At 49.1% G+C, this 8,858-nt stretch overlaps 1 protein-coding gene across 2 annotated transcripts; it reads right to left on the bottom strand.

Moving 5' to 3' along the window:
- Positions 1-641: 641 nt before the first annotated feature.
- b3galt2 (UDP-Gal:betaGlcNAc beta 1,3-galactosyltransferase, polypeptide 2) lies at positions 642-7,828 on the bottom strand. 2 transcript variants are annotated; one of them, XM_062555810.1, is made up of 2 exons: positions 7,004-7,828; positions 642-3,177 (listed from the first exon to the last, which is right to left on the bottom strand). In XM_062555810.1, the coding sequence occupies exon 2, from the start codon at positions 2,737-2,739 to the stop codon at positions 1,399-1,401; it is 1,341 nt and encodes a 446-aa protein (XP_062411794.1). In that variant the 5' UTR covers positions 2,740-3,177; positions 7,004-7,828; the 3' UTR covers positions 642-1,398. The 2 variants fall into 2 exon arrangements, with proteins under 2 accessions (XP_062411794.1, XP_062411795.1); XM_062555811.1 differs by lacking the exon at positions 7,004-7,828 and adding an exon at positions 5,519-5,707.
- Positions 7,829-8,858: the final 1,030 nt, after the last annotated feature.

Raw genomic sequence — 8,858 nt, 5'->3', positions numbered from 1 at the left:
GAAAAGTTTGAGAGAGAAACACATAGCACAACTTCTGCCTGCATTGCCTGTTTCTTATACAGAAACACAGATGACTGTCTCTCACCAGTGTGGTCAGCCTACTAATAAACTCTCGCTTAGGAATGCTTAAAGAATTGTGCAGTATCAATCTTTCCAGTTCTTGAAGTATTTTCAGTATTGCCTTTATGACCAGGAAATCAAGAGCATAATGAGCTTCTCTGTCTCAGCATAAAACATAAGCTCAAACAGAAATGAAAACACTGCATACTCTTGCATCATGTGCTCTGGAGAACAAAGACACAAATGTGAGATTTCAGCACCAGAACACAAACTGTGTCCGCTATGTGCACACACACTGATATATTAGCGTTTATGAGTTTTTCAGTTATTTGATTTAGGCTCTCATGAGGAAGAGCAAATACACAGCTAATGACTACTCCACGTCTGCGGATAACCATGGCTGGAACTGTTCCAGGGTCAGTTTGTTTTCTGTGTGTACATGGTGTGTGTGTGTGTGTGTGTGTGCCTCTCTCTGTTAATGTGTTGTTGCATCACATTTTGTTACACCTGTAATACTGCGTTGTGCCATTGCAGTAAAAACGCTGTCCATTTCAAATGAGGGCAAACCTGGGAAACAACAGTGGAGGAAATACATTTAATCAATAATTCTCACTTCACACTTCCCCGAGTGCAAATGTAAAGCTCTGAAAAATACAATCTCAATATAATATATCTGACAGCATTGGTATAGAACAATACACTCTGTGTTTAAATACTGTGTATAATAACGATTTGACCATGTCGTTTCTCAGGTAGACGATCATTTGGTGTGTTCTGGGCAGTTTAGAAATCAACCTTGGGTCCTGCTTTTTGGAATGTCACACACTAGAAGTGGTTGCAGAGGGTATATCCCCATTTCATGCAATTATCTTTTTCACTATTCCATTGTAGTAAGCCAAAACAAGTATACTCAATCAAATTGGACCCAGTGTGGTATAACTGTGCATAGACCAAATTAAAATTTCCAGGAAAATATTGACAGCCTCACCACAAATATCCTTGTTGGCACCTGATATGATTAAAACCACCATTGTAGATATATTATATATATTTACTGTATATAGTTATGTACATTTTTTTCCTTTTGTTTTTGTGCATGCTCAATATTGCACATGTATTACACTGCCCTTTTAAAAAGAGTTACAGATTCACAATACATAACATCTGTCTCAAATTAAAAAAATAGTTTTAGTCGACTGTACACAATACCAAAAACACTGTGCTGTTGCCTATTCAGTGGGGTGCTGAGCTTGGAGAAAAACATGTCACCTTTTTCCTATTCTGTGTTTGACCTTTGACCTTTGTCACATCCGCCAATCCTGACCCTGCTGCCAGTTATCATAAGAACTTGTCTGAGTGCAGCCTCCGGTGGCGGTAGCGCGCGTTCTTCTCCTTGGCCATGTTGACGCATGCGTTGTGCTTGTTGCTCTGCAGGTGGTTCCAGTACTTGAGAAGTTCGTTGGGCAGGAACTGGTGCGAGGTGATGAGGTGGCTGTACTTGCAGCTGGAGTAGGACACGCGCCAGTGGTTGAAGAGGAACTCGTTGGGCGGCGGCGTGGGGTCGATGCGCAGCTTGGCCAGGCAGATGCCCACGTACACGTCCTCCAGGTGCAGCCGGCGGATGCTCAGCGAGGCCTGGTAGATCTTCTCCGCCAGGTCCCCCGAGAACACGTAGCCCGTGCCCGAGCAGAAGATGGGGTAGCGCTCGCTGGAGTAGAGTTCGGAGGGCATGTACCACTTGCTGTCCTTGTTGCGGTTGGGCGCGTAGCCCCGCATCAGGTAGCCGGTGAAATAGTTCCTCCTGGGCGGCAGGTCGGGCTTGAGGAGCTTCTGGATGAGATACTCGGTGTTGACAAACATGTCGCTGTCGGTCTTCATCACGTAGCTGGCGTGCGGGCAGTGCGTGGCCACCCAGTTCATGCCCATGAGCGTCTTGATGGTCAGGTTGTAGTAGGTGTCCAGGTACTCCTGCTGGATGATGTCGTGGAACTGCCGGCTCTCGTCCTCGATGGCGCTCTGCGTGCGGGCCGCGGCCGGGCCGGTGGCGCCGAGCAGGAAGAGGCGCACGAAGCCCAGGCCGGCCGCCTCCGCCGCGCTCTCGTTGCCCCACGTGCGGCGGATGGCGTGGCGGGCGTCGGCCTGGGCCGGCTCGGCGGCGATCAGCAGCACCAGGAAGGGCGCGGCGCCGTCGCGGCACTTGTGCGGCTCGTTGAGCACGTAGCGGTACGGCTGCGCGGCTAGCCGGCCGCCCACGCCCATCTCGCCCCCCAGGCTGCTGCTGTTGGTGCTCAGCGAGTCCTCCAGGCTCAGCTCGGCGGCCAGCGGCAGGGGCTCGGCGGCCGGGTGGCTGCTCAGGTTGGCGGGGGGCTTGGGGGGCGCGGCCCCACCCGCCTCCGCTCTCCAGACGCCGCGCGCCGCGCTCTGGTTGCCGTCGCTGCGCGGCCGCGTGAAGCCGCTAGCGTGCTGCTGCTGCTGCTGCTGCTGCTGCACGGTGTAGGCGACGGGGTTCTCGCGGAGGCCCGCGTGGCCCGGCAGCCAGTCCTGTTGGCTGAGGAAGAGCACGGTGGCCGAGAGCGAGGCCAGCGACAGCAGCCCCACCACGTGGGTGCGGAAGAGCGAGCGCTTGCAGCTCCAGGTCATCTTGGCCAGGCAGCAGTGCTGCCGCCGACGCCACTGCATGGTGCACGGAGGGACCGCTGTGGCAAAACGTGGCGGTCACATCCAATCGCGTCAAACATGCGCGATCGCGACGAAAAAAACAGCCCGAGGGTGATTTCTGCTGGCAGATGGGTCGGTCTCAGGGCTCCCTCGGTCCCCCGCGCTTTCACTCCCGCTCCTCTCCGCCCCCGCCACCGGTGGAGCTAGGAGGGAAGTGACACGCTGGTCATGAGAACTGCCAGGAAGTGCTGCTGCGGCTGATGCTGTGGAGAGTGGCAGGCGTGCATGCTGCGGGGGGGACACGCAACAGCGTCTTCCTCTGAGGGACAGTCGTCTCGCTGGCTCCCTCCGCCTTACTGCCTCGCTCGTTTCTCTCGCTCTCTCTCTCTCGCTTGCTCGCTTTTCGCTCTCTCTCTCTCTCTCGTGCGCGCTCCACCCTCAGATGAGTGTCTTCGTTATCTGGGGAGGAGAAGAAGGAAACGCTGACTGTCGGCACAGAAAAAAAAAGAAAACACAACTGTCATCGGTATTCTCAAGATGGATCACAAAGTGTGATATGAGGATGTTTCGTTACTCTAAGACTATATCGGCAGGGGTTTAATTAAATCCGTGAAAAAAAAAGAAACAAGTGGTCTAATTAAAGACGTTCCCATCACTCAGCATGTACAGCAAGGTGCTAGTTAACACTGATGTCATGGATGCGGCTGCCTCGACTTAAGAAACTATATGCAGTATTTTCTCGTCACGTTGATGGAAAGTACATAATTTTCCTCCTGCATCCTTTCTTGTGGCATTTGGTAATTAGTGTGCTTGGATGTGCACACACACACAGAGACAGACACACACAGACACATCACACACACGCGCTGCTTATCACCTTTCACAGACCCTTCAGAGTGGATCTTTGAAATGAAACGAGTGTGAAACGCTACAGCTGTGCGGGAGTTGTGCAGGAGGGAAGAAAGGAACACACAGAGCACCAGCGTGAGCAACGGTGACCAACCCAACGGGAGCCCTGGGCGGAAATCTAAATTGCAGGTTTGCACAACACGGTGTTCTGGTCGTTCAGTGTTGATGCTGAGGCTAAACTGCCATCAACGCCCTCCACCCACCAGTGGCCCACCCCTGCATGGTTCCCCAACCGTTTCTACCTTCCGCCCACACAATCGTTCCCCTCCCTCCTGCCTCTCTACACCCCATCCAGCCCCCATGAACCTCTGGCTACCGCCGAGGAGACGCCAGCCATCAAAATGAATTTTCAGGGTCCAGCAAGCAGCATTGCAGGATCCACTTCCAGCATTCGGAGATAACGGCTCTCACCCAGCTCTCACCTACCACCTTTAACTTATCGCCACAGAACCACGGAGGAGGCCCGGCTCGGAGCCAGCCAGCCATACACTTCCTGCCTTCCGAGGCTACAAGCTTGTGCACCTCTTTTTCACACGCTCCACACCCTTGTTTGTTTCACTGTGCTTCTTTGAGGCTCAGATTACCTTTCACTTGTTTCTCTGACATATTTTTAAGCGTGGCCGCATAATTAACAATATAGATGTGTGGTTGTTTCCTCAATCACGGTGGCAATTATCAGGATTTGTTGCCAGCTTTTTGCCCCTCTAGTCAAACACTGTGAGATTTTGTTTGCTTGTTGTTTTATTCTCTCCACAGCATATCAAATGCTGAAAACAGAGTATTGAATATTGAAGTGACTGGCAATTCTATTTGCCCCCCTCCCATCCAAATGTGTCTGAAACGCTCACTTCAGAAGTAAATGACGACGACTGGACCCGATCGTGGTAACCTTTTCAGCAGAACGTGCTTCTTCAGCACGAGCAATTACAGGGAAATGGAAAGAGCTGTGGCTGGCTCTGCTTTAAAGGTTAATACTCTTCAGAACTGAGCCGGAAAGATTTCTGTTGTCTGCGGCATAAGATCCAATTATCAGACATCCCGGAGAATGTATACAGAGATATGTGACAAACCATTCCCACCCCCCACACCTCTCTCCATCGCCCCCCCCCCCCCTTCCCTGTGCCTATATTTATTATTGTCTAAAATGTCTGCAAATGGTCACACACTTCCGTTGTGGCATGCATGAAAATCAGATTATATTTCTCAATCAAATGCGTTTCCCCTCCATTTAGCCATCTCCTGCTACACGCATCAGTGTCTCTTCCTCCAGGATCAATTTAATACTTAGTCTAATTAAGAGACAGGGAGATGCCACAGCGGTCAATAATTAGAGAAGCTACATGATATCATTAGACATATGCAAGCGAAACACCTGGAGTCACAATAAATTTAACATGGATGCACAATGCAGAAAATCAGGCCCTTTGGCGTGGGACCATGCTACTGATATTAATTTTGAACAAAATTAAAACAATTCCTATTAACAAAAAAATTGAAGTGAAAATAGAAGTGTTTTTCCTTTCCTTTTCCTTGATACTTCCTTGTTGTCATGCAGTTAAACTCATCCTGAAGACTACTTTGCAATTGACGCGCAGAGAGAGTACATGTATGCACCCAGGAGCCATAGACTTGTTCCCATTAATGCACTGTCTTTGATCCACATTATTTAGCTACTGTTTCATTTCTATCATTACTACAGTATTTATCATCTATGCAAATGGTACAAGCCTGTGCTTTATGATATGCTTGCATTAAAAATAAAACCCATAAGAAATACTCCCACTAAAATTCCCTGGGTCTTTTGGGTCCTGTGTAGAAGGCTAAAAAATGCACAATGTTGACATCTTAGACAGAGACAGGATGAGATGTAAATAGGATAAGAATGGTTTACCGACAACTGCCGTACTCATCTGTAGCAGGCGCAGGGTTTTTGTGGCTCAACCTTTCCGAGAGGACTCACTCTTTCCCCCAACAAGCTGCCGGTTTCGAGCACAGCTACACACCGAGCTCCCCTGCCCTCTCAGCGCCAACGCGTGAGAGCACCCTGACACGGCCTTACTACAGACCCCGATCCTCCATGCGTGCCTGAGGAGCTGAATATTTCACTTAACAGTGCATGTGACATTTCCTCTAAAATGTGACCGTGAGATCAAAACTGGGCAATTCTATTTTGAAACCACTGTTGCTAACTGCTCTGCCTCTGCTGCTCTTAGAGGAGGGACATATGTACATATGTCATCAGCACTTTCAGCAGATGTCCAGCTGGTCAAGGGAGTAGTGCAGGCGGGGGAGAGAGAGTGGGCTTCACTGACCACCCAGTTTATTCTGGACTGGATTCTGGAGCATTGGGTGATGAATGGTGAAGTTTTCCATGTGTCTGAGGGTGTGAACCTATACAGAGGTTTAGCCTGTTGAGTCTACAGTCACATACTGTATGGCATGGTGCATTATAGGAAAATAGGAATTTTGGTTCTGAGAGGATTATTTCTTTGATTGCTTTGTACACACAGGGATATGCGGTAGAGGCAGGTTAAAACTGTCTCGGTAGTGTATTAACTTTTTTTTGCCAGGTTTTGTTCAACTTATTTGGTCAGCTTTTATGGAAGATTTTCAAATGAAATGAAACCAGAATGTGACGCACTCACAAACTCCACACTCATCCATTTTCCCCCTTTGCCACGAACCGCATGATCTCTCGGGGAGCCGTGCTGAGACTCGCAGTCGACTAATGTCACAAGGCGGGCCGAGGTGTCTCCATTTTTTATTGCCCGAGGGCCAGACGGAAGTAGGGCAAGTCATCAGAGCCTCTGACATGAGCTCTTCAGCCATAGATGGGATTTGTTTTATTTACTGGATGCCTGGAACATTCACACGCCACACAGCCTCACTAATACATGCCCTCATCACGTTGCATAAGGGTTGGAGATAAGAGCTCCAGATTAGGTACAGTGGATTTGGGGCTTGATTTGATATTTTTCCCTGTTTTTTTGCACAGCGCTGCTCCCATGCTACTTTGCAGTGGCCAGCCCACTTCAAACAAACTTCTCTTTTAATAAGATTCCCTTCCGCCTGTCACTTCCTGTGTGTGCTTTGGAGGATGAACTCTTAAAGCAGCTGACGAAAACAACTGATCTACAACAGCAGAAGCGGAGGAGTGAATACACTAAGAAAGACGGACGTGATGGGTGACAACGCTAATTGAAGTGGATTGATCTAGTCTTCCTTGCCACGCTGGTACAATTTGCTCTACTTGGTATTCTTTTTTTTTCACCCTTTCTTTTTGGGATGGGGGTGGGAGGATACACACACACACAGCCAAAACGGAATAGCATGAAGGCAAGGAACACATGAAGGAAAGAGGGCTAAAGAAACCTACCTCCATTCGTAGCAAGCAGTCAAAGTGATGTTGGAGCCGTCTGTCGACACAGTCCGCACGCCATCTCCCCAGCCCCCCTCCCTCTCCTCCTCCTCCTTCTCCTCCTCTCTGCCACTACCGCTGGAAATGAAAAAAGATTAATCTGGGATAATGTGCTCTTTTCCCCTCTCCCCTAATCATCGGCACACATCAGCAGCGGCTCGGTCCTGCCTGCATCAGTCTTGGCGTAGAAGCTCGTCCATCTGCTGCACTCGTTCCGGGGCGATCATTTCCTGTGCTCTCGCTCGCTTTGCTTTGATTGCCTCCTGCTTGCCTATGAGCTCGCACTTCTTCTACTTCTACTCCGTCTCGGCCAGCATGGTCAATCCCTCTCTACCTCGCGCCGTCTTTCCCACAAGGAAAACAGATAAGGGTTAAAAAAAGAAGTGCAGAAAATGAGGGGAAAAAACTTCAGCATCCTTCCTTTCTCTCTCTCTGCCCCTCTCCCCAGTGTGTGTGCGGTGCGCATCTGATATTAATCTCTCTCCAGACAGACAAGCAAGGCAGTCAGCAGAACTAGCAGCAGGCAAAAGCAGCCTCAGCACTGATGTTAAAGATGGTTGTATTTGCCTAGTCCCTTTTCTCCTCCCAGCTAAAAGGAAGAAACCAAAAAAAAAGAGGAAACAGAATAAAAAACAAAACAGCTTGACTGTGGCACAAAGGAAAACGGCTCCTCTGTTTTGGTTCGGGGCTGGCCAAAGGGAAGGGCTTCCTTCTCCCTCCTCTTCTCTCTCCTCCTCTGGTGGCAGAGGGGCTGGGAAAAAACCAGCTGCTGACAGACTCCGGCTCTAGTGACTGGGGGAGCCGACGTCACAGCCTACTTAGCAGGGGATCCCACGTGACCCATTTAGATTCACTCCCACCCCCAACCCCTCTCCGTGAAGGAAAGAGGGAAAAAAAGAGAAAAGGAATTTTACTCCATGGTCGCATAATGCAGGCGGGGGAAGAGAGGCAGGGACAGAAGTGTGGGAGAGATTAGGAAAAGAGAGAGGGAGAGACAAAGAGAGAGAGAGAGAAGACGATGAAGAAGAAAAAAAGAGAGACAGAGAGAGAGAGAGAGAGTGAAAGAGAAAGAGAAAGAGAGAGAGAGAGACGCACATGTGGTCAGATGAAGGAAGTCTGCCCTGGTCGTCTATTGAGCATATTGTCTCAAGTATTTGTGGAAAATAACATCAAATAAAACCATGTTTATTTCATTGTGACAAGGAGTTGCTGTTAAAAAATGAAAGATCTGCAGAACTAAATATAGGTTTTGGCTTGTAAATGCTGCTGCTTTTGTCTGTTATAAAATATGAAGAGGGTGCTGGAGTACCAGTGGTGTTAAGCCTCTTGTAATTAGAGATAGAGTACTCCACCTTGTCACACAAATGGAAGAAAGAGAGATAAATAAATAATGAGTCATATTACTGTCATGCTCCTTGCTCACCGTTAAGTCAAATCAGTTTGGACTAATGATAAACAAGGACAACAAGCCAAGAGTCACTCGTAGCTGTTTTGGAAATATCTCTGTGGGCTGACCCCAATACACCGCTCTCAAGGATCCCAAACCAGTGTGACATGCAAGGTCAGGGTATGAAAATGGGCTCCCCTGTGAAAAAGCCCCAGCCAGCTCCAGCTGAGGGGGTTCGGTTGCACGCTGCGCCACTAGCCGCATCTCCAAGGCGTAGGCACATTGTAAATATTGTAAGATATCACAGCAGTTCGGAAGCTCGGGAGATTGAATAATTAATGGCGGGTCTCCCGTTGACAGAAATACTTTGGAGGCCATTAGCTCGGCTATCTGGCAGGCACCAGCATATTTGTCAGAGGAGAGTAA

Source organism: Sardina pilchardus, chromosome 15 (genome assembly GCF_963854185.1).
Source record: "Sardina pilchardus chromosome 15, fSarPil1.1, whole genome shotgun sequence".
In the NCBI taxonomy this organism is placed as follows: domain Eukaryota; kingdom Metazoa; phylum Chordata; class Actinopteri; order Clupeiformes; family Clupeidae; genus Sardina; species Sardina pilchardus.
Note: the sequence above shows the minus strand (reverse complement) of the source record. Positions and strands in the feature narration are given on the sequence as shown.

Bases quoted from the DNA above. Each gene is read 5' to 3' on its own strand.
- b3galt2 (XM_062555810.1), bottom strand. From the start codon at position 2,739: ATGCAGTGGCGTCGGCGGCAGCACTGCTGCCTGGCCAAGATGACCTGG.